This window comes from Molossus molossus, unplaced genomic scaffold, assembly GCF_014108415.1.
Source record: "Molossus molossus isolate mMolMol1 unplaced genomic scaffold, mMolMol1.p scaffold_m16_p_5, whole genome shotgun sequence".
Taxonomy (NCBI): Eukaryota; Metazoa; Chordata; class Mammalia; order Chiroptera; family Molossidae; genus Molossus; species Molossus molossus.
In genome coordinates, this window is record NW_023425388.1 from 26,112,756 (window position 1) to 26,139,141 (window position 26,386).

Consider the following 26,386-nt stretch of genomic DNA (forward strand, 5'->3'; position numbering starts at 1 on the left):
TATTCTTAACATGCTAAGCTACAATGTTTCTGGTTATACCAAAATTTGCAAATGTTTGTTTTTTCTCTGGACACATAATTTCTGCTGCATTCAAAAGAAACTCTTAAAAAAGCATTGTCTGTAAAAAGGTTTGGATGGCCTGGCAATTTTTTCACTTAAGAGAACGGCATTTGACAGCAGATCACGTTGAATGTCTTTCATTCAAAGACAAACACTGCCATTTCTCCAGTTCATTAAGTTCCTCAACACCTATCTTTTCTCTACCAGTCGTGGCTGGTTTTATAATGGTGCCTTAAGCTGTAATTTCTCTGTGTGAACAGTCTTTGTTTGCATGTTCTTCACATGCACCCCCCCCCAAAAAAAAAGTACACTCCTTTTTTTTTTCTTAAAATCCTCAATTCATGTTTTTTAGGAGGTGCACGAGTTCATTTTTTTCTCTTAATTTTACAACTAAAAATAGCAAAAAACATGTGGCAGGAAATAACAACTGCCTTTGATTTCAGTGTTGGAAATACAAAGGAAGGTGTGCAGACTCGGACTGACTGCGGAGGGCATAGCCCTTCCACAGAGAACATTGCCCCTCAGATTCCGCGATGTCTGCCTTGTGGGCACACCAGCCTTCTGCTGTTAGAGAAACTGGAAATCAGGCATGTTAAAGAAAAATCTCCTAATTATTTAAATGTTGGTATCTTATTCAACACTTATTAAAGTAGCAAGCAGGCCAACATTGTTCTAGCAGGTAAAACAAATCTGCGAGTACAGACTGTAGCTGTGCATCTGCAACCTCTGGGGTATAGAGTATAACAGTGAAATCATCTCTACTTTACCTCTGTTTTTGTCTCTGGGAACTAGGAGAAAAGGCACAATTACATCGACATTCTGTGGAGTATGAAATGCTAGGGCCATAATTAATCGGGAAAGATTGTAGAGGCAGCGAGATGCAATGGAACTGATACCCTTCTTGAAGTTAGGTGTGTGTGGGGAGTCCTGGGTATTCCATTTATTGGTTGGTTGATGTTAGACCCCTCATTTGGAAATAGGAATAATAAAATTGCCTTGTAAGTTTGTCAAAACGATTAGAGATGAAAGTATGCAAATTTCTCTGCAAACTGTTGACATTTGGAAGGTGTTCCATTAATGGTAGCTATGACTGTTATTATGATATATGCTAACAGTGTTTCTTTGTCCACTCCCACAAAAATGAATTGTGCCCAGGCTGCTGTCACTGCTGCCACCCCTCTCTCTCTGCGTCACGATGCCTCCCTGGGCCAGTGGCCCACATCACAGCTCATCAGCACATTCTCAAGTTTTCTACCTCCTTGCCTTGCCTGTGCTGTTACCTATATCTGAATGCCTGTCCCTTCCTTCTTCATCCAGTTACCTCCTTTGCTATTCAACCAAAGTGTCACTTCTTCTAGAAGTCTTTTTTAAGTGCCCCTTCCCCTACTGCCTTGTGTTTGCCTCAGTCAAGTATTGTAAACTATGGGAGAAAGAAAGTGATCAATCACCTCATTGTCCCTAGCACTTAGGTGCAATGCTTCTGCTGGCATGTAATTAGGGCTCAAAAAAAAGTGAATGGAGGAGGGAAGGAATGAATGAAAAGACTGTAGACTAAAGTGGCACGAGCCCATGCAGTGTCTGCTTCCCCCCTGCTTTCCAAAGGCAACCTGGCTGCTGGTCATGCCTCTCCCTTGCCTTCCCAATCTTCACTCCATACTGCCTCCACTCCCAGCCCCAAAGCAATGGAGATTTCCATTCTGGAGTAGCAGGTCACAACAGAGAAGGTGTGTCACGTCCTGGGGTTTGGAAGTGGGGTCCTTTTGAAAGGTAATAGGGAATACAAAACAGAGTCAATTGTTGAAGACAATGAAGGAAAGAAACATAACCCAAGATTTTACTGTTGCTTTCAGAACTGGTGGCCCCTTGGCTAAGTGGGAGCAAGAACGGGTGTGTAGCCAGAGCAGGCATGGTGAACTGCCTTCCTGCACACTAGCGTTCACGGTCCTCTGTCAGACGAAAAGCACTGTGTAAACTGGGTGGCTCTCAGCATAGATGGTGCCTAGGAATGAAGAAAGGCATCCTTTCCTCCAGGGGGTGCAGACTCCTGTTGGACAACTTTGGTGACGGTGAGGACGGGCTGGGCTTCAGCCCCCAAGTTTCCCTCCTCCAGGTACCTTCGTGAACAACCTGTTGAAATAGTCTTGTAAGAAAACATGTTTTCTCTCATCATACACGATATTAGGAAAATGATTATAAGTAATGTGCAAATTTTATTCTTTTCTAGGAACATGGGTGACATTTGGAGGTCAAATTTCTGACGAGGTAAGTTACTTTTATGTCCCATCATGCTACGCGAAGAGCATGCAGAGAGAGCTCTTCAACAGAAATTTCTTCCTCTGATTCTGGCCTTTTACAAGATGATGTTTTAATCACGGGAAATGGCTACGATTGATTCAAAGATTATTTTCAATGTTATCTTGTTTCTTGTGTTTTTCACATTTAGACTATTAACCCTTGAGACTGTATTATATGTGCAGGCTCAGTAGATAGAGAAGGAAACAGTATGGAATGAATATTAGTCACTTTATAAAGATTTTATTGCTGTCGTTTTTGTTTGTTTGTTTGTTTGTTTGTTTGTTTCAGCTCCACCTAGAGTGACCAAGCTGGCCCCAGTTGATATGGACTTTCTCATTTTAGCTTGGGGTCTCTCAGTCTTGGGCAAACCAGGACTGTTAGTCACCCCAGCTTGGATAAGTCAATCCAATCACTCTGAGTTTCCTTTCTCTATGTAAAATAGGATAACAATGTGGACCTTCAAGGTCTATAGAAAGAATTAACTTCTTATCCACATACTCTTGTGTTATGCCTGTAAGACACTTATATAGCCGTTTGACTAGTAGGTGGCGGACACTCAATAAATTCCTTTGAATTTTCGTTTACAGTTCAAAAACAGTACTTATCAAAGTGATAGTCTTATCATTGCATTTAAGAATACTTTCACGTGAAATCCAATCCAGCATGGATGGACCTAGAGGATGTTATGTTAAGTCAGAGAAAGACAAATAACATGTGATTTCACTCGCATGTGGACTCTAAAGAACAAAATAATTTTTAAAAACACACTGAAACAGACTCCTGGATACAGAGAATAAACTGATGTTTGCCAGAGGGGACAGGGACTGGGGGACTGGGTGAAAAAGGTGAAGGGATTAAGAACTGCAAACTGGTAGTTACAAAATAGTCACAGGGAGTCTGGCCAGTGTGGCTCAGTGGTTGAGTGTCGACCCATGCACCAAGAGGTCGCTGGTTCAATTCCCTGTCAGGGTACATGCCCAGGTTGTGGGCCTGATCCCCAGTGGGGGGCATGCAGGAGGCGGCCATTCGATGTTCTCTCTCATCGATGTTTCTGTCTCTCTCTCCCTCTCACGTCCTCTCTCTCTAAAATCAATACAGGAAAAACAAATTTTTTAAAATAGTCATGGGGATGAAAAAGCAACATAGGGAATATAGTCAATAATATTTTAATAACTATGTATGGTGCCAGGTGGGTACAGGAAATAGCAGGGGGACCACTTTGTAAAGTATATAATGCCCTAACCCCTATGCTGTGGCCCTGAAACTAACACAAAATAATATTGAATGTAAATTGTAATTGGAAAATTATTTTTTAAAAGAATATCTTTATGACATAAGTGAGCTAAGCTGGCAATGCCCTCCAGGCCCTACCATCCTTCCTTGCCTGGCACCACTGAGTCAGGGATGGTGCTCTGAGTGGATACACTCAGTGGGATCAGCCCACTCTGCCACTGATTAACTAGACTTACTAAGATTTACATTTACTAACAGTTGCGATGTCCACGCAGATGACAGCCCCTACTCAGCAAGATCCCAGCTGAGATTAATGAGATGATGCCCATGAAGTGCTGAGCCCAGTGCCTGGCCCAGAACGAGCCCCTTGTAAAGGTAGTTCTTACTATCATGTCTGAGCAGAAGCTTGGGCTAGGCGACTCTCTTTAGCCAAGTGCAATTTCCAGAGAGGGCTGATCGTTTGAAGGCCAGGGTTCCTAAGCAGCTACAGGAATATGTCTTCAGTTCTGAAGGAGGACCTGGGTGCCATCACAGGGTCCACTACAGGGCCCTCTGACTGGCATCAGGTAGGGTGTGTGGAGGAGGCACAGAGGCAGGTTCACAGGTAGCAGAGCACTGACTGCAGACTTAAATACAAAACAGGTGACAAGTAGGGAAGGAGGTATAAAGTTAATAATCCATCCTATCCAGGATGTGCATAACCTTCTACTGTCTGGTTTGGTGCTTGGAAGGGAAAAGACAAAAATATCTTCCTTATCAGAGCAGAGGGGCCAACTGTAAGCCCATCGATTTCCCCTTTATCTTTGCCCTGCCCTTCCCAGCACTTGCCACCCTGCCGCAGTGGGCCCCGCTTGCCCGGTCAGAGTCGCGGGGCTGGCTCCGACATGAATCATTTCAGAATTATGATTCTAAAAATGGCACAATAAAGTTGTCATGAGTGGCTGGAGCAGCTCTCACCTCAGATGCGGATCAGACAAATAACTACTGTGGCTTCCCCCCAGACCCTGCAGGGAGGATGCCGGCAAGAAGGAAGGGGGGCACAGGTAGACCAGTCACACCAGTGGCTGACTGGCTTGAGCGCAAATATCTCTACGTGGCAAAAATGCAAGCCAGTAGCAACAAATTCACCTCCCCAGATTTCCCCAATTTTTCTGTCTTCAGATGAGCTCAGCACAAAGTAAATACAAACATGGGATCCTGGATGACCACATCATTATGTGCTGCCTCTGGAAGTGATGATGTCCCCGTTAGTAGGGGAGTTCAACCATATATTGAATAGGCACTTGACAGGGATATTATCAAAAGGATTCCCACACGAAATGAGATAACTCCCAAAGATCATTTGGCTTCATTATAAAACCAAAATAGGTGTTATTCCTATAATAATATTTTAAAGTAATGGTAAGAGTGTATTATCATCTTATAGCCCTTAATTTTCAGAGTTTTACTTACTTTTTCTCATCTGTAAGTTAGTTAGGGTTCCTTCAATTGCAGGTAACAATAAACACAACTCAAATTGGTTTAACCAATAAAGGAAAGAATGATTTTGACTTTCACACTAGAAGAGCAAGCTCCAGGACTGACCCAGTCAGTGGCCCCCACTTCGTTTCCCAGTGGCTCTCTGGGCCCTGTATTCCTGTGTGTGTGAACTTCATCCTCAGGCAGCAAGAGAGCTTAGGGATCCTGGGCCTCACTTAGAATACTAACTCCTGGGAAGAAAGGGGGTAAGACTTCTCTGGGCCACTGGGCTCCATGGGGCACCTGGGCAGATCACTCTCACTGTGCAGAAATATACAGAGGTCCAATGACTCGCCCAAGTGTATTTATCTACTAAGTAGTACACTGAAGACCAGAAGCTGGTCTTCTGACTTGGTTCAGAGATTTCATTATTCCACATCGAGGTCTCCAAATGCTATGGTTGGGAAACATCTCAGCAATCATTTAGTACAACTCCCCACCTGGGATTCTCCATGTTGTCTTAAAATCTCTCTCTGAGCCCTGGCCAGTTTTTCTCAGTGGTTAGAGCGTCGGCCTGCGGTCCAGAGAGACCCAGGTTTGGTTCCCGCTAAGGGCGCGTACTCGGTTGCAGTTTGTCCCTGGCCCTGGTTGGTCATGCGGGTGGCAGCCACTCGATGTGTCCCTTTCATGTCGATGTTTCTCTCTCTCTCTCTCTCCCACTCTATCTGAACAAAAAAAAAAAAAAAAAAGGAAAAATGTCCTCAGGTGAGGATAAAAAATGAAATCTCTCTATGACTCATTATGTACATTTCCCAACAATAATCCACCAGTATGCCCTGTGACAAAGCTCAAGGATAATGTTATACTACAAGCACAATAATTTTTTAAACACAAAACAGTCATGATGGAAAAAATTATGCTTGTCTTAACTTTTTTTTTTTTTTAATCCTCACCTGAGAATATTTTTTCCATTTATCTTTAGATAGAATGAAAGGGAGGGAGAGGAGGAGGAGAGCGAGCACACCGACGTGAGAGAGACACATCCATTGGTTGCCTGCAGCAGGATCCCGACCAGGGCCTGGGACAAACCGCAACCGAGGCCCGTGCCCTTGGCCAGAATCAAACCCGCGACTCTTTGGTCCATGGGCCGATGCTCTAACCATTGAGCAAAACTGGCCAGGGCTTGTCTTAACCTTTAATCTCTACTTGGGGTACATGTCATAATGGTACCAAATTAAAAGAAGTATTAGTACTTCTGCTGCTGTTTTTCTAAAAGATTTATAGGGACTTCATTTTGCTAGCCTAATAATTTTCCTGGTCAGCCAATTTTAAAAACAGGAAAATAGTTTATCTTGAAATGTTGATGAAGCAACTTCAGCTCACAATCAAAAACATAATGGGAAAATCCATTTTAATTATCTGTGAGGTGTGTAATTTCCCAACTGATTAATAAATTTCAATGAAAACATGGCCCCTCTCCTCTGCTCTTTCTCGCTGTTCCTCTGTGGCTGTCCTCCCCCCAGCAGGTGTTTGCAGCGATCCCCACACTGTCAGCACACCTGCACCCGCACTCAGCACACAAAGGAGGGGACAGACACCTGCAGATCTGTTTGCAGGCTGACAGCGAGGAGCTGGGTCTCTGTGCTCCTCCTCCTCTGCGGGTCCAGTGGATTTGGCCAGCTGGCCATTCTGGTGGTGTCTGGGGTTTTGCTGAGTTAAATGGTCACAGTTCTGTCTAATCTTTGGTTCATCAAAACGGTCTTCTAAGCTTTGAGGAAAAAAGGCCCAAACTTATTTAAATTATAAATGTTTTGAACGTTGATTGGCTGCCTCCTGCATGCCCCCCACGGGGATCAGGCCTACAATCTGGGCATGTGTCTTGACCAGGAATCGAACTGGCGACCTGTTGGTACATGGGTCTACGCTCAACCACTGAGCCACACCAGCCAGGCAGGCCCAAACTTATTTTTTAAAACTTTTTAATATGTGTTTATTGATTTTTCAGAGAGAGAGGAAGGGAGAGAGAGATGGAAACATCCATGAGAGAGAACATCGATTGGCCACTCCCGCACGCCCCCTACTGGGGATCGAGCCGGCAACCCGGGCCTATGCTCTGACCAGGAATTGAACCGGGACCTCTCAGTCCATGGGACCACGCTCAGTCCACTGAGCCACACCCTCCCGGGCAGAGGCCCGAACTTTTAAGTCACCTGTCACCCAAGTGCTGCAACCTACTGGCTTGGAGAAAGAAGAAATGGAATCGCCGCAAAACAAACTATCCTCTGCGTCAGAGAGATTAGGGTGCCAAAGAGATTGTCAAACCAGGCCCAGGCCTTCAGGAAGAGTGACAAGCAATCTGTCCACCTCGCTGCGCTCCTGCCGGCTGCCCTGTCCAGGCGCTGAGGGAAATCCTCGGCGCCGTCCGTGCCGGAGGGGAGGACACATGCACCCTACGGATGCTCGCGGATCGAACTGCTTGCTTTCTTTGCTACAGCTGAGAAAAACAAGGAGTGGTTAGGGAAATTCTGGTTTTCTTAAAGACCACGAAAGGAATCAGAACTGCTTGGCTTTCGGAAGCATTTGGCTTTTCTGACCGCCTCTGTCGTCCCCTTGCAGGTTGCTGAGCGGCTGATGACGATCGCCTACGAAAGCGGAGTTAACCTCTTCGACACTGCCGAGGTCTATGCCGCTGGGAAGTAAGTCGGTGCCTGCCCGTGCCCCCAGGTGACATTTCTAGAACCAAAAGACTCTGCCCAAAACATTGCTGGCGTGCTGACGAGAAGGGTCTGCCCTTCCCGGGCATTCTGGCTCTGTTCTTCTCCCTCTCTCCACCACCGCCGGCAGGTCTCAGGGAGACTGACCCCCTCTGCCAACCTCCCCACCTCTGGTCCCTGTATGACAAGTGGACTGGAAGGAATTTCTGTGGTCTGCATGAGGGCAGGGTGGCTGGGTCGAGTGGTGGCAGAGGAGATCAATAAAGATTAGTTCCATATATGAGTGAGCAAATAAGCGAGCAAATTCCAATGTGGTCGTTCAAAAGCTAGTCTTGTGATTTCAGAACCACGCCTCACAGTGCCTCCAGCCCTGAGGGAAACTGGGCCGGCCTCCCCGCAGGGAAGCAGGAACTGACTTTCCCGTTCCACGCAGCATTACGGGTAGATCAGAGACTAAGGAGGAATCCCTAAAGATGCCAAGACATCCAATAGCTTTTACGAGGGCATTTCAGACCCCACTCTGAGGACAGACAGGGCTGCAAAGAGGCCTCGCTCCTTTTGCTGGGGAAGTCACATCCAGCTACAACCTTCCTGTAGGACCGACGGCAGGTTAGGGCTCTAGGACAGGGCTCACTGCTAAATCAGAGCACATGGGCAATGTGCCTTCAGGAGAGCCCCAAGGCCCATGTCCTCCAGGATGCAGTGTGAAAGCACATTTCAGAACAGAACAGGAACACCTTGGCCTCCTACTGTGAACATGGACACTGCTCCAAGAACTGAAAGGTACTAAATAGCTGGACAGCTGCTTGAGCCGCTCTGCAATTTTCTGACAGGGTTGTGGTGCATGATCACCTGCCAGCCTAATTCCCCACCCCCACCCCACCCTGCTCCAGGGGAGAATTACAATCAAAATGCTGCACTTGCTGAATCAGGTTCACCATTGCCTGGTACACTGGCCCGGTGTAGGTTTCCTCCTTTTCAAGGGCAGGTCTGTGTCCAAGGACCATCAAGGGGGTTCAGAGCCCACAGCCCTGATGTTTTCTGTTGAGTCCAAGGAGAGAAAATGGGGCTAAGGTTGAAAAAGGGGGGAGTGGGGAATAGGTCTGTTAGAGTTGTGTTTGTGTTCCTATTGTGAAGAATTATCAGTCCTGGTTCATTTCTGACTGTCAGTGTGTAACTGAGATAGGTTCCCACTGTAAAAAGCAAAGTTGCAAAAGGCAGTCATCAGAGAGACAGAAGGGGCGGAAGGAAGAACACTGAGTAACATTCAGCACGTGTCTGTTTGAGACATGCTCCATAGCTAACTGCCTCATGGCTTGTGCCAGGCTCCCAAATCCACTCCAACGAAGATGAACTTTCAGTCAAGACGCATAATGATTAGTGACGACTCCCATCTATAGGACCCTAATGGACAGAGTGCTAATTCCATTGATGTCCCCATTCACAAAGCCTCTGAGAGCAAAGCTTTCTCAGTCTTACTGGGAGGGACCTGGAAGAAAGTTTGTCTCCTCAAGCTTGGGTCCCAGCTGGGCTAGGTAGCTGGGAGAAGACAGTGGTATGTCCTCAGAATACCTCTGCGACCCAGCCTTAGGTGCAGGAAGGACACTATACTTTCTTATGTCCTGCTTCTATGACAGGGCTTGTCACTGGAACACAGGACTGGAACACTGCAGCCCTTATGTCTAGGACATCTAAACCCATGCACAGGTTCTTTTATCCTGCAAGGTCTCCTGGGAGTTGATATTGTCTGTCTAAACAGTGTGCAGCCTCATCGTCCTCCTGGGTCACAACTGGAAACCTTAGCAAATAGACGGAAAACCTTGACTGCCCTCGGACACTGCCAAGCAGGACATTTACAGATGAGATCAGTGGTTTAAAAACCAAACTGCCAAATGACTCCGCTGCTCCTTAGCATCAGGACCACAGGTGGCCCCCTGCCAGCATGTCAGGCTTTGGCAGGTGCTCTGGACTGCTCTGGGGCAGGATTCTGCAGGCACAGCAGAAACAGCGGAAACTGTGCTGCCAGCCGAGAGCAGCTTCTATTTTCGGGACGTGGAGCCACTGAGAGTTCAAACAAAGAGTGGCTCTGGTGTTTTGGATCGACCCTTGCCTTTCCAGGCCACTGTACCCTAAGACATGGTCTGTTTTCCCCTCCAGGGCAGAAGTCATTCTGGGGAGCATCATCAAGAAGAAAGGCTGGAGGTAATGCATTCACCATCATCATTTACTTGCCTTTAAAAAGCCTTGCATGATTTTGTATCAGAGAAAGGAAAATAAAATTGTATGAAAACTGACCAAAAGGTTGCCCAAAAAAGAGTCAACTCTTAGTTGGCTTCTAAAGAAATTATTTACAGTGGTGTGAAGATACATACCTGCAAGTTCATTATTTGTGCTTCAAAATGTATTGACTAGTCATTAATCACAATGAATTACCATGGGGTTGAGCCAAGGATGAGAGAATGTTCGGGAGGTATTTGTCAATGAAAGAAAGGGACATCTTCATGGCTTCTGACTGCCACTTAGGGTAATTTGGTGAAGGAAGCCAGCTGACAGGAAGGTGATTGTCTATACACATGTATTTATGTTCATTGTTCATTTTATTAACAACCTGAATGCAAAGAGATGATGAAATATGAAGCCCTTGGGATAAGTACCCCATAGCCTTCTTATCTCCCAGTGTCTCTCCCGTGTCTGGGAGCCTTGTTGTCTGGGCATTCAAGAAAGTACCTCATCTGCTGTCCTTGAGGGGTCACACCCCATCCCCTCACCTTCTGTAGCCAAAGCCAGTGGTTATGATGGATGCCATAACACCCTCCATGTCACTATGCATGTCAGCCCCGATACCCCCTTCCTCCCCAGCATGAGTACAGAATCAGGCAAAGCCCAACAAAGACCACTGGGCAAGTTTGGGGTCCTCTTCTGCTCTGGTATAATCACACTGATAGCCAAATAAATAACAATTCAATAGTATTAGTGAGACAGCTGTGCAGAGAACCCTGCACCTCTGCACATACACACAGCTTGTATAACTTTAGGACAGTGGTTCTCAACCTTCCTAATGCCGTGACCCTTCAATACAGTTCTTCATGTTGTGGTGACCCCCAACCACAAAATTATTTTTGTTGCTACTTCATAAATGTAAGTTTGCTACTGTTATGAATCACCATTGGAAATATGTGTTTTCCGATGGTCTTAGGCAACCCCTGTGAAAGGGTCGTTTGACCCCCAAAGGGGTCGTGACCCACAGGTTGAGAACCGCTGGTCTAGGAAAAAGGGACATTCTTGCAGAATATAGCTCAAGATTTATTTATGCCTCTCCACAAAGCATTTAAACTCCCTCTGGAGGGGAACCTAGAAGGGCAGAACTGCTCCACGTAGTCTCAGGGCTGCTTACTCCTCACTCTTAGAGAAACATTTGGTAGGAAAAGAGGCCTCGTGGAAATAGAAAACCAGAAGTGGATGAAGCTGTCAACAAATAAAGTTTGGTGACCTACTTTTTCTCTCTCACTTCTCGTCCTCCCCAACTCCAGGGAATATAGGCATGTTCAGAAAGAACCATATTCAACGTTAAATATGGAAAAAGATTCATCTGCCCACCCAGGCCCCCACCCTGCCTGAGTTGCATGCCCTCTCAGTATGCTGGTCCATCTACCCTTGTACAAATAGGGACAGTATCAATTTCCTGGGGCTGCTACAACGAAGCGCCACGACCTGAGTGGCTTAAACCAGCAGACACGCATTCTCTCACCCTTCTGGCCACAAGTCCAAACTCAAGGTTTGGGCAGACCCACATCCCCCCGAAACTCTAGGTAGACTCCTCCTGGCCTCTTCCTAGCTTCGGGCAGCTGCTGGCAATAGTCGGCATTCCTTGGCACGCAGGCAGGTCTTCGACATCTGCCTCTGTCATCACCTGGCCCTCTGCCCTCATGTGCATCTGTCTCCTTACGACGCCAGTCATATTGGGTCAAGGGGTCACTGTTCTCCAGTATGACCTCATCTTAATTTAATTAATTACATGTGCAATGACCCTATGTTCAAACAGCTGACATTCCGAGGTACTGGGGGTTAGGACTTTAGTAACATCTTTTTGAGGGACATAGTTCAACCTGTGACAGAGACCTTGATGAGGCCACTAGCAGTCCAGTGAGATCTGCAGCGAGAGGCAGGCTGACAGAGTCCACCTGAGGAAAGAGGGCAGCGTCTGCGCAGTGGCTCTGTCCCCCTAGACGCCCAGAGGACATTTAGCCATCATTCTCCATGGTTTGCAGAGCCTACTGTATACCTACAAGAAAGCAGATTAACATGCATCTTTCATAAACTGCCTTTTAGTTTCACAACTAAAAACTCAAGCTATCGCCCTGGCCAGTTTGGCTCAGCGGTTAGAGCGACGGCCTGCGGTCCAGAGAGACCCGGGTTCGGTTCCCGCTAAGGGCACGTACTTTGGTTGCAGTTTGGCCCTGGCCCTGGTTGGTCGTGCGGGTGGCAGCCACTCGATGTGTCCCTTCACGTCGATGTTTCTCTCTCTCTCTCCCTTCCTTTCTCTCTCTCCCACTCTATCTGTACAAAAAAAAAAAAAAAACTCAAGCTATCATCAGGCCACAGAATACTGAGGTCCATTCACCGTTGCCCGCAAAACACTGGTGAAAGAGAAAGTCTGTCATCATAGCATGGAGTCTAAATGAGAAATTTCGTTGAGAGCATACTTGGCATCTAGGCCCAGGGCCACCACTCGCTAGCTCTGCTGTTCAGGACAAGTGACTTCACTTCTTCGAGTCTCCATTTTTCCACCTGTAAAACAGACGTCATAGCTGTTCATAAAGTGTCATGTTGATAAAGTGACATAAGGTGTGCCGAAGTCGTTAGAAGGCTGTGCCACATCCAAGTAAAACATTCATACTATCGCTCTCCACCCACTCTAAATGCCTCCGTGGGGTCAGTGAGAATGTGCCAGGCTGCTGTCTACTCTTGCTGTTTGTCTGTTAATGTTAGTGTGCACACACACAGGCCAAACCTTCTACAGAAAACCTCACTTTGGAGGAACACTAAGTCTATGGTGGGAGTATCCGGGTAGAATGTGCAGTTTGGCGGGTCCAAATGTTCCAAATAATCAAGAGGACTGCATTCGTTTTTTTTTTTATACTATTCCATCCAGCCCTTTGTTGAAGCTCTGAAAATGTTTTCTAAAGGAGACCTGGTCCCCCCCTCCCACGGCAGATCACTACTACTAGTTATCACGAGGTTGACGATGAGCTCTTCTGGGGTGTGTAATCTTCAGATGCTTTTATCTGTAGACTTTCCATTACAGTGTTTCAAATGACTTTTCAGTGAATTAGCTTCAGTGGGATGCAGTCGCTAACATTTTCTACAAGTTTTTCTTGTTGCAGCCAAATTGTCAGACTTGTCACCATGGTTCCCCACTGGTTATCATTAATCATGCTAGGCTTTTATACCTGAGGGCCCAGAGGCGGCGCCACTGCAGCCGATGCATTATAAATGCCTATGTCAAACAGTCCCAAAGTCTGGTCTTAACCTTTGAATCACAAATTATTTTTTTTCTAGACAAGACCAATTGAATTACATACCTGGAGAAACTAAATTACACCAAGATCTGCCTCCCAATTTTAAATTATATAACCATAGTTCTCGAGAGATTTCTCATTCCACAATCATAATGACATTTCCTCCTGTTGAGTGTGGTTTTGAGAGGGTAATGTGTTTGTTGACAAGATTCCCACACTGCATTCCCTTAAGAGTAAGGTGGTAAAACTTTGAGTTAAGGGTTTTTTAACTGTTTTCCTAAAATAACATTTCCATTTAAGAAGATACTCATAGAAATTGTATTTCTACTTTTTTTTTTTCTCTCTCTCTCTCTGGTCAATAGGCCGACGCTCCAACACTGAGCCAAACCGGCCAGGGCTGTATTCCTACTTATTGACTATTGTAATTTACTTCATCATTCATATGTCCATGTAGTCAGTTCCTGCCTGTGAGAGTGATGGTGGAAAGGGTAGTAATTCAGAGCCACTAGTCCAGGGTCCTTGAGGGTGCACTTAATCCCAGGAAGGTTTATGCTCAATCAAGGTTCTGTCAAATGCCAAGTGTTCATGGATGGCTATTTGTTTGAGATCCTGAAGCTATCCATCATTAGTCCTTTCACTTCTCCTTCTCCTTCACTCCTTCTGACCCTCTGTGTCTACCACTTACCTTCGCTTTGCCCCCACCCACTCACCAGCTTGTTGTCACAGCTCTCAACCTCCTCAGCCCCTCCAGGTAAAGGTCACTTCCACTCAACCTCTTCCTCTGGGATCTGACCCCAAGTCCCCACTCACTAACTCCTCTTTGTTCTTACATTTTAGTGCTATGCATTAACAAATTTATCTCTATCAATTTTTTTTAATGTGAGGTACAATACATTTTTGGGTGTTATAATAATAATATGACTCAGTACAATGACCAATAATTTATTTAATATTTCTCTCTGTGTGTGTTTGTCTGTTTAACATACAGGAGGTCCAGCCTGGTCATAACAACCAAACTCTACTGGGGTGGAAAGTAAGTTAAATAATTTTTCTTTTCCCTACTTGCTTTTATCATTTTAGGCAACCATTTTACAGCGAACACACAAAAATCAATTGGTTTAGAGAGAAAGATTATTGTTTTTCACTTGACAGAAATAAGCAATTAGCCTAGGATTCAGTTTTAGCAAAATGCTCCCAAAGAAATTTAGTGCAAAGCATGTGGTCACTTGTTACTAAGTGATTCATGGAGATTTTTCAAATACCAACCTCATACTTAGAACTGTTTCCAAAATAGAGTTCAAATTTTGGGAAAAGGAAATAAGCACATAGCATCACAGAAGAAAAGCTACTCAAATCTGCCAACACTCAGAGACGTCTATGGAATGTGAAGACAAAAATATCTTGTCTGGTCCCCGGTGTAAGTCGGATCATTTCTGCAGAGGTCTCCGAAAGTGCTGATCAAAAGGGGCATCTCGTGGGAGAATAACACAAAGATTCCCATTTCACTGGCTGCCAGGCCACAGGAACGGAAGTCCTGTCTGGTGTGGGGTGCACAACAAATGTCCCAGGATGAACTGGTCTCTGATGGACCTACTGGTGTTTGAACTGGTGCTCACATTATCCAGCAGGACTTAGAAGTCTTGGCCTTTAACACGACATGTAGGAATATAGCAAGCTATTCCATATAGCTTTTCATGGAAATCTCAAAGATTTCTTAACAAAAAACAAACAAAACCTTATTTACCTTCCTATAATTGGTGGGGAATAGTTAAAAACAAAATTGGCCCTGGCTGGTTTTGCTCAGCGGTTAGAGCGTCAGCCTGCAGTCCTGAGAGACCCGGGTTTGGTTCCCGCGAAGGGCATGTATCTCAGTTGCAGTTTGTCCCCGGCCCTGGTTGGTTGTGTGGGTGGCAGCCACTCGATGTGTCCCTTTCACATCTATGTTTCTCTCTCTCTCTCTCCCTCCCACTCTATCTGAACAAAAAATGGAAAAATATCCTCGGGTGAGGATAAAAAAAAAAAAAAATTGGAGGCAGAGGCCAGTGTTTTGGAAATCTTATAATCAAAATATACATGTGTACACACACGTACACACATACACTCATATTTTATAGCTGTTGTTGAGCCTGCTTATGGTCAATGTGAAACAGGGAAATGGAGTTTAGATTTGTACTACCATTGTAGTCTATATAAAAGTAAAGCGACACGGTGCCTATGAGAAATGTAGATTGACATTGTCCGTGCTCTGATTCCTGGTGCCATTGCTTGGTGTTTTACAGCGGTGCTCAAAACCTTGCCTATGGTTTAGAAAGAATCAGGAAGTAAGACAATCTGCAAGAACCAGTATGTAATAGAGTACTACATACATTATCTAATATACTTATAAAAGATACAAAATCACCAAAGACAAATGGTAAACTACTAAGATTAGCAAATGTATTGATGTTGAAGTATTTCATCAATACTGTAAAACTCGAGGACCACATTTCTTCCCAATTGGCCAGAGTTTGAGAATAATCTGAAAAGGCAAAAGTACTGGTTAAAAGCTGGTCTTGTTAGGATACTAATTTAAAGAAAAGTTGTTCGGTCTCATTTTAAAAGACAATCGTTGTTCATTTCTTTTGAAAGTCAAAAGGTACTTTCAAATTCGCTTCCTTTCTCAGAAAAGCTATGACATCAACAATCTGATATGGCAATCTGATAGTAAGTTCACAAACGTATATCAAGCCTTATAGTGCATTGTGTTGTATTGTATTGCATTACGTTGCATTGCGTTTGCTTGAGATTGATAAGAACAAGGTGGAAAGGCTGAGCCATGTGTCAAATTATATATGGACAGGATGTGGGTGGCTGAGTTGTTATTACCATGGTGTGCTGACAGTCATGGTTACTTCACCTCCTGGGGTCTCTGAAGAAAAGGGGCTCAGTGTGCTGCCCACCAGCCTTCTCTCCTCAGCCGACAGTGGTGCAGAATTTGCCAAGAACAGGGTATAAAATTAGCAATTCAGTCTAGAATGACTATTCTTCTGTACTTTCGAAACAGCGATAAAAGAAAGCACACCCCACTCAAAGTCATTTGCTTCTTTTTCTTGTTAGAGCTGAAACGGAAAGAGGGTTGTCAAGAAAACATATTATCGAAGGTAGGTACTGCTGCTTTGTTTTATTTACATCTGTGGACTGCTGATTCAAAAAGGGTATCTACCAAATGGGTTCAAAACACTGGGCGGGGTGAGGGGTAGGGGGTGGGGATTCTCTATAAAAAGAACCACAATCAACCAAGTTTCTTCCTGGGGTTGAGTGTTGGGAGTGCAGTGATATAGAGGGAAGAAGGAAAATTCAGAAAAAGGCTAAATTTTCTAGAACTCATAATTTACATCTATGCTAACATTCATAAAACACTTCCATAAGGCTTTCTAAAAGTTTTATTGAGATATAATTTATATGCCATAAAAGTGTACCCATTCACCCAGCAGGTGTGGCTCAGTGGTTGAGCATCGACCTAGCACCAAGCGGTCGCCAGTTCAATTCCTGGTCAGGGCACATGCCCAGGTTGTGGGCCAAATCCCTAGTTGGGGCCATGTAGGAGGCGGCTGATTGATGTTCTCTCTCATCGATGTTTCTGTCTCTCTCTCCCTCTCCCTTTCTCTCTCTCTAAAATCAATAAAAGAAAAAATTTTTAAAAGAAAGTGGATGCATTCATTAGTTCTGAGTATAGAGTTGTGCAATCACCACCATAATTTGATTTTAAAACATTTTCATTTCCCCAAAATGAAACCTCGTACTCACTAGTAGTCACTTCTCATCCCTTCCTTACCCTCTCTCACAGCCCCAAGCAACACTACTCTACTTTCATCTCTATAGATTTGCCAGTTCTGGACATTTCTTATAAATGAGATCCTACAATATGTGATATTTTGTGACTGGCTTTTTTCTCTTAGCATAATGTTCATCACGTTGTAGCATGTGTCAGTACTTCATTCCTTTTTATTGCCAAATAAAATTTCATTGTATAAACTATACCCTATTTTCTTTATCCATTCATCAGTTGATGGACACTTGGGTTGTTTTCACTTTTTGACTGTTATATGAATAGTGCTGCTATAAACATTTGTATACTAGTTTTTGTGTAGACAAACATTAAGATTCCTATACTTTTTTAAAAAGTATATATTTTAAAAAGTATATATGCATAGAAAAAAGTGTGTAGAAAATTGCCACTGGGTGATTGACTCACAGTGCCATAGCTTTTTCGATGTTTGTATAACTTAGAAATAAGCAGGAACTAAAACAGTCTGCAAGAACCATTACATGGTGGAGTGTTACCACTCTACTTCACTGGGAAGATTATGAGAATTGCTAGGAATTTTTATTTATGCCTTGTCTATATATTATAAAATTTACACTTATACCTTTTGCAATTAAAAAAAAAAAGTTAAAAGGGGCTGCCATACATTTTCAACATCTGGCCAGTTTGGCTCAGCGGTTGGAGCATTGGCCTGCGGACCAGAGAGTCCCGGGTTCAGTTCCTGCTAGGGGCACATACCAAAAAAAATAGTTCATGAACTATTTCATAAAAGTCCAAGATTTTATAACTTTAGGTTCATAAATTAGCATTGAGACAGATGATTTTTGTCCTGTTTAAAACTAATTTCATTTATGAAATATACTGTAATCCCACCACTTCAAAAACAAAAATAGATGAAGAAGTCAAGTCCTCCCTTTACTCACCTCATCTGACTCCGGAGTTTGACAGTCTGGTGCATGTCCTTCTCAACTTCTCCCTGTAGTTACACTGACTTCTCTATCTATACAACCCTCTTATAAACACAAGAACATATGTAGTAAACCAGTGGGAGTAAGCTACACATATTATTTTAACAGTGATAATTATATTCAATTGTTGTTTCCAAAGTTTTTGTTTGAGTTTGGTAATTCTCACTAATTAATTTTTAATGTATCTGTTGGCATTTTGGTTTTTAAATCAGACAAACATTGGTTTGAGTTCCAACTCTGCCATTTATGAGCTGGGGGACTTTGTGAAAATTCCTTAACCTCACTAAGCCTGCATTTCCTCAATATAAAATGGGCTATAAATATTCCTACCTTATGGTGTTACTATACATAGATTGAAGTTAGGTAATTTGCATTGAGCACAGTGTCTGTCACATAATAACCACTTAATCATCATCATCATTCTTGATAGTGCAACTCCTCGTCACCATTCTATGGGTAAGGACACCCTTTACTAAGTAACACTCTGAGGCTGCCGTAATAAATGACCTCATTCTAGCCCTAGAGAAAGCTTCCAAATTCCTCACCCAAATAGAATCCCTTCTCAGGCTTTGGTGTCCAGTTTGACCTGTCTCTCAAGAGTGTTACCTTCCTGCTCCAGCACTGCCCCATGACTTGTGCCATCGAACAGTTTGTCAACAGGAAATAAACCTGTCAGCTTGTAGCAACAAATTGAACAAACAGAGCAGCACTGTGCTGCCTAGAGAGTTGTTTTTCTTTCCTTCTCTCTTTACTCTAATTGATTAAAAAGGAGATTCTGAAAATGCTTCATACTGGCAATCAACAAAGAAATACAAAATTGAAGAGAAAAAGAATAACGTGCTACTGGGCTTTTTACCGAATCTCCGTGGCTTTAATATTTACCAGTGTCTGTTCATAATTTCAGAATTCTCTCTTTTTAAGATCAGTTTTCTTGAGGCCTCATTCAACTTAATAGAAATCCTTAAATTCTCTTTCCTTTTAAATAAGTCAGAGATTCTCTTAGGAACTAATCTCTCAGGATGGATAAACCAGTTCAGCTGAAATTCCAGTTGACCCAGATTCAAACTTTAACACAAAATTTCAAACTTCCAAGATTGAAAAATAATTGAGATCAATTATTACTATGTTGTTATTGTTGCTGTTATTTTACAGTTCATAGTTTTGGCCAAAGACAAAAAATAATCATGAGTACAAAAGAGTCTGCAAAAAGGATATTTCTAGGCTGGCTTAATTAGGGAATTGAGTGAATTTTGCAGAGAAAAGGGGGGGGCATGAGATTTCTAGGCACAAAATAAAGTTTGAATGATTTATAAAATTTAGGTTTTACTGGTACTTGTGTTGTGATGAAGGTGAACTTATTTGACATTGGAGATTTATATGCACATTAAATTTGAGAATTGCTCTTAAAAAATAAAACAGGAGCCCAATTCATGTACAGTTCAGGCCTCTGTGTGTTGGGTGACCTTGGCCACCTGAGTTAGTTTATAAAGTGTAAAATGAGCTTGACTTTTGAGTAATGTTGTTTTGAAAAAAAGCATATGAAAGACCTTTTAATGAGCCCTTTCCTTAGATCCAGTAAGGAATAACATTCTCCTTAGATTCACAAAGAGGCACTAGGAATTTCACTCACAGGTTCATTATATCCACTTAGAATCCCAAGGTCCCCTCAGGCTCTGAAAGTCTATTCATTTAGCCATTACACAAATTTATGCCAGTGTTAAAATTCAGCACTGGTGGGCCCCTGCACAGCTGATCATCCAAGGTAATCAGAGGTCAGTGGATAGTGGGCACAGCCAGTCCTTGCAGCTGATCAGCCTCAATAAAACCGTCCCATTGACTTGCCAATAGCAATCAAGACTCAATTACAACAGATGGGTATGAAATCCACACAAGGGGTGTACCTCAAGGGCCCAGCAGGATGACCAGGGCAGCTGTGCCACTGGACCCTATAGAACACCTACTACAACAGGCCACCCTAGAAGTCTAGGAGACATAGCAACTCTACCTAATATATAGAAACAAACACAGGAAGGCAGCCAAAATGAGAACACAAAGAAACATGTCCCAAATGAAAGAACAGAATGAAACTTCAGGAAAACAACAAATGAAATGGAGATAAGCAATCTGACAGATGCGGAGTTCAAAACACTACTTATAAGGACACTCAATGAACTTAGTGAGGACTTCAAGAGCATAATAAAGGACCAGTCAGAAATAAAGGATGCACTAACTGAAATAAAAAAAGTAACTTACAGGGAATCAATAGTAGAGTAGGTGAAGCCAAGAAGCAAACCATCGATTTGGAATATAAAGAAGAAAAAATACCCAATCAGAACAGCAAAAAGAAAAAAAATCCAAAAAAAAATGAGGACAGTGTAAGGAGCCTGTGGGACAATTTCAAATGTACCAACATTCACATCATGAGAGTGGCAGAAGGAGAAGAGAGAGAGCAAGAAATTGAAAACCCATTTTAAAAAATAATGACAGAAACCTTCCCTAACTTCGTGAAGGAAACAGACATACAAATCCAGGAAGCAGAGAGAGTCCCAAACAAGATGAACCCAAAGAGGTTCACACCAAAACACATCATCATCAAAATGCAAAAGGTTAAAGACAAAGAAAGAATCTTAAAAGCAGCAAGAGAAAAGCAGTTCATTGCCTACAACGGAGCTCCCATAAGACTGTCAGTCGATTTATCAAAAGAAACTTTGCAGGCCAGAAGGGAGAGGCAAGAAATATTTACAGTGATGAATAGCAAGAACCTACAACCAAGATTACTCTATCATGCAAAGCTATCATTTAGAATTGATGGACATATCAAGAGTTTCCCAGACAAGAAAGCTAAAGGAGTTCATCACCACCAAACCAATATTATATGAAATGTTGACAAGTCTTCTTGGAGAAAAAGACAAAAAAATATGAACAATAAAATGGCAATAAATACATATCTATCAGCAATTGAATCTACAAACAAAATGAGCAGATCAGAAACAGACTCATAGATACAGAAAACTTTTTGTTAGTTACCAGATGTGAGGGGGGATGGGGCAATGGGTGAAAAGATGAAGGTATTAAGAAGTACAAATTGGTTGTTAGACTGATGAACCTCAAAGGGAAGGGAGAGGTGGGGCAGGAAGAGAGAAATCAAAGAATTTATATATATATATGCATTACCAAAAGACACAAAAAATAGGGTGGGGAAGGCAGGAGGGAGTCTTGGGGGGCGGGGGTGTGGAGACGGGGGTTAAGGGGGGGGAAGGAGGGACATCTATAAATACATTCAACAATAAAGATAAGTTAAAAAATAAAAATTAAAAAGAAAAAGAAGCCCTGGCCGTTTTGGCTCAGTGATTAGAGAGTCAGCCTGCGGTCCCAAGAGACCCGAGTTCAGTTCCCAGTTGCAGTTTGTCCCCAGCCCTGGTTGGGTCGTGTGGGTGGCAACCACTTGATGTGTCTCTTTCACGTCGATGTTTCTCTCTCCCTCTCTCCCTCCCACTCTATCTGAAAAAAATATCAAAAAACATATGTCCTCAGGTGAGGATTAAAAAAAAAGAAAAAGAAAAATAATCAGCAGATCAAATTTCTTTAGTATCTAACGTGAAAGAATAGGTGTGGTTTGGTAAGCCAAAGTGTAGGAATAAGTAAATTGTTTGTATGCTTTTAAGAAAGCTGGTTCTAAGTCTGTATTTGCCTTTCAGGTAAACAACAGTTTTCTTATGTGATTCAAAACACAAACACACTGTCATTGTTTTAGGAATAGAAAAAGAAAATAATATGAGAAAGCTCTGTTTAAACTTCCATAATGAATGGCAAATGTTAAACCCTACTAGCTGAGCTTTTGTTTAAAAAGACAATTTATGGCCCTGGCCAGTTTGGCTCAGCGGTTAGAGAGTCAGCCTGCGGTCCTGAGAGACCCGGGTTCGGTTCCCGCTAGGGGCATGTACCTCGGTTGCAGTTTGTCCCCGGCCCTGGTTGGTCGTGCGGGTGGCAGCCACTCGATGTGTCCCTTTCACATCGATGTTTCTCTCTCACTTCCTCTCTCCCCCTCCCACTCTACCTGAACAAAACATGGAAAAATGTCCTCAGGTGAGGATAAAAAAAAAAAAAAAAAAGACAATTTATGGAGACTTCCGGTCAAGATGGCAGTGCAGGTAAACACGGTATCACATCCTCCCACAACCACATCAAAGTTACAACTAAACTACAGAACAACCATCATTCAAAACCGCCTGAAATCAAGCTTAAGGGAAGTCCTACAACTACGAAATTAAAGAAGCAGCCACATCGAGACTGGTAGGAGGGTGGGGGTGGATGGGCTGGTCCCACACCCACATGTGGCAGATAAAAATCAGGAGGACACCTCGGCTGGGAAGGTCCTCCCTGAGGAGTGAGGGGTCCCCACCCCACACCAGGTGCTCAGTGCCAGGAAGAGAAGTCCTCATAACTCCTGGCTGTAAAACCAGCGGGAACTGAGGCTCAGGGAGGCTGAGGCTGCGGGAGCCCCAGGCAGCTCCTCTTAAAGGGCCCATGAGCAAACTTACTCGGACTCTCACCCTCCAGGCTCCAGCATGGGGGAAGCAGCTTGAAAGGCACCAGAGACATATGGGGAAGAACTGTTTGGCATTGGAGCGAGGGCTGGAGAGGCAGCTTTTTCTGGACAGACTTGCTGTCAGAGGCCTTTGTTCCTTTGGTGAGCCCTTCCCTGGGGCGGCAGACAACCGCTATATCTGGGCTTCCAGCAACCTGGCTCACACTGGTTGCCTCGCCCTGTTGATTCCCTGAGGCCCCGCCCCACCCAACTTTCAGGCCCACCCAAGCTATTGCCAGTTGCTTTACCATAGAATTGGCCTGTCTTGGATCCTGCTTCAGATTTTCCTAAATTCTTTCAAACAAGCAGCATCTGGTCTCAGATAGCCCCATACCTCTCGATAAGTAATTCATAGAAACAAACACAAGGAGGCAGCCAAAATGAGAACACAAAGAAACAGGTCCCAAATGAAAGAACAGAACAAAACTCCAGGATAAGAACTAAGTGAAATGGAGATAAACAACCTAACAGATGCAGAGTTCAAAACACTGCTTATAAGGATGCTCAATGGACTTAGTGAGAACCTCAGTGAACTTAGTGAGGGCCTCAAGAGTATAAAAAAGGACCAGTCAGAAATGAAGGAGGCACTAACTGAAATAAAAAATAATTTACAGAGATTCAATAGTAGAGTAGATAAAGCCAAGAAGCAAACAATTGATTTGGAATATAAGGAAACAAAAAACACACAATCAGAACAGCAAAAAGAAAAAAGAATCCAAAAAAGTGAGGATAGTGTAAGGAATCTCTGGGACAACTTCAAGCATGCCAACATTCGCATCTTGAGGGTGCTAGGAGAAGAGAGAGAACAAGAAATCGAAAACCTATTTGAAACAATAATGGCAGAAAACTTCCCTAACTTCGTGAAGGAAACAGACATACAAGTCCAGGAAGCACAGAGAATCCCAAACAAGATGAACCCCAAGAGTCCCACACCAAGACACATCATCATCAAAATGCAAAAGGTTAAAGACAAAGAGAGAATCTTAAAAGCAGCGAGAGAAAAGCAGTTAGTTACTTACAAGGGAGTTCCCATAAGACTGTCAGCTGATTTTTCAAAAGAAACTTTGCAGGCCAAAGGGAGTGGCAAGAAATATTCAGAGTGATGAAAAGCAAGAACCTACAACCAAGATTACTCTATCCTGCAAAGCTGTCATTTAGAATCGATGGCCATATAAAGAGTTTCTTTCCCAGACAAAGAAAAGCTAAAGGAGTTCATCATCACCAAACCATTATTATATGAAGTGTTGAAGGGTCTTTTTGAAGAAAAAGATAAAAAAATATGAACAAACAAAATGACTATGAATACATATCTATTGACAATTGAATCTACAAACAAAATGCACAAGCAGAACAGAAACATTCTCATAGATACAGAAAACATTTTGTTGGTTGCCAGATGAGAAGGGGGTTGGGGGAGGGGAATAAATAAACCAAAGAACTTATACGTATATATGCATAACCAATGGACTCACAACAGTGTGGGGAAAGGCAGGAGGGGGGCAGGAGTGGGGAGGAGGGGTCAATAGGGGAAAAATGAGGAACATCTGTAATACATTCAACAATTAAGGTAAGTTAGAAAAAAAGTTTAATTTAATTTAAAAATAAATAAATAAAAAGACAATTTATTAGGTTTTAATTTAAAAATAAATTTTATAACAAATGGATTCACCACAGGATTCCTTCTCAGTGTATCATGTTCATAGCAATAGAAATTATCCACCAGGATAATCATGTTTCACAACAGGAGAGGCAGGCACACATGTTGTCCTAATACAGTGCAGTCTTTATTCAAATAAAAAAAGCAAGGGTGTCTTAAATCATGACTGAGGTCTGCCAAAAAGAACCTCGAAAATTATATAGGAAAACTGTGTACATTACTTATGGTAACTTTTTTTTTCAAGCTAGATAGGAAATCAAATGTATGATAGATGTAAAAGATACAGCACATTTGAATAAACCCTTGCAGAATCTCCAAACTACCAGTTTCCTTGTTTCTACAGTTAAAACTGCAATGCTGAGCACCTGACCCACCTGTAAGCCAATCTGCTTAATGTCTGCAATGAGCATGTCTCTAGACAGACGCCTGTAAAACAGGCTTAAACTGAATCACCTTGTAAACAATATAGTTCCTGTTAAACTTCAGCCCCTAAAAGAAAAATGAACTCAGATTTCTCTTTACTGTAGTCACTTGAAAGCTACTTTCTTTGTATAACATAATTTATTATTCTGTGGACTTTTGAGGAATTGCCAGTTAATTTCTAGACATTCCTCAAGGGCAGGGAGCATTTCCCCTGCTTCTCTTGTATTCATTCCCACAGACACTGGGACAAGCTAACGTCAAAGTGCCTTCAGCAAGTGCACTCACAACCCTGGAGCACTTACCTCCTTAGCGGTCTGGATGCCCCTCTAGAGCCAAGGTTAATGTATTTTTGTATGTCTACTTAAACTTAAAACAATACCTGGCCCCAAGCCCGTGCTTAACAAACATTTGCTAAGTGGAGATAGAACTTGACTATTTATTGGAAATAACTCTAAATGGCTTTCAAGGAGACATTTGTTAAGTATGTTTTTATGTTGCTATGATTTAGCTATTTCTACAAGATCAAAGCATCCAAATAGGAAAAGGAAGGACTACCTGATTTGGTTTGCAATCACATGAAAGTTCAAAGAAGAAGGTTCATCTAGCTCCATTTTGTCTTTGAACAGATGAGGAAACTAAGGCCCGGAGAGGCTGAGAGACATAGGCGAGGTCATTCAGGCCAGCCCGAATTAGTACTCTGGATCCAAATCCTGTGTCTCACCTGCATCTGGACCTCTGTCTGAATACCAGGCTGGTCCAGTCAGCTGCTAAGAGCTCCCTGTGTGGTCCACTGACATGCTGCTGAACCTCTCATGGCTCCCACCACCTCCACCACCAACCTGCTTTTCCCTTGACTTCCTCATCTTGCTAACAGCCATTTCACTTCTCAGGCCCAAAATCCAAGAGTCATCCTTGATTCCTCTACCTCCAAACTCTGATCCAGCACACCAGCAAGTCCTCTTATTTCTACTAATAAACCTTGTCCCCTAACTGAATACTTTTCACCAACTTGGTCCATTTGTAGCCTCCTTCGTGGTCTTTCTCCCTGCTTTCACTCTTGCCCCCTGCAGGTCATTCTCAGCACACCGAGTAATCAGTTCAAAATGAAAACCTCTCCTATTACATATTTCAGAGAAATACCATTTCCCCTGCTTCACTCCCATTTCCTACCTTCCAGTTTCCCCACCAATGTTTTTCATCTCATGAAGAGTTAAATCCATGATTCATACCACAGATTACAAGACTTGAGATTTCCAAAGTGAGTGGATAGTGTCTCAAAGGGGCACAATCTCCTTTTACTCCACTTTAAAGTCAGAGAGGGACCAGGTGGATCACTAACATGCTACAACACCTTATTTCTTACATTATTACATGAATACACTTGAATCTCTGCTTCCCAGTTATAAGGACCTTTCTATCAAGTCCATGCCACTATTTGGGGGTACACACTATTACCTTGAATAATGAACCTATGCAAATAGGTGCTTTCAATATGCACTGTTAGCTCCTTGGGAATGAATATAATGTCCATACATCTTTATACTCCCAGAGCCCAGCACATTTTCAGAATCAAATTGGGATGCAGAACAAGCTTATGGTATAAAAGAGTAAATGGCTTAAGTCGTGACCTATCATCTAGCATTTCTATAGGGCCAAGTCAGTCATA

General features: G+C 43.1%; 1 protein-coding gene across 1 annotated transcript in view; it reads left to right on the top strand.

Moving 5' to 3' along the window:
- KCNAB1 (potassium voltage-gated channel subfamily A member regulatory beta subunit 1) overlaps positions 1-26,386 on the top strand; it is a 327,016-nt gene that overhangs the window by 252,388 nt on the left and 48,242 nt on the right. The window contains exons 3-7 of the mRNA XM_036242904.1: positions 2,285-2,322; positions 7,663-7,742; positions 9,918-9,962; positions 14,268-14,312; positions 16,376-16,419. Of these exons, the coding sequence (XP_036098797.1) occupies positions 2,285-2,322; positions 7,663-7,742; positions 9,918-9,962; positions 14,268-14,312; positions 16,376-16,419 (252 nt within the window). The remainder of the gene's footprint in view (positions 1-2,284; positions 2,323-7,662; positions 7,743-9,917; positions 9,963-14,267; positions 14,313-16,375; positions 16,420-26,386) is intronic.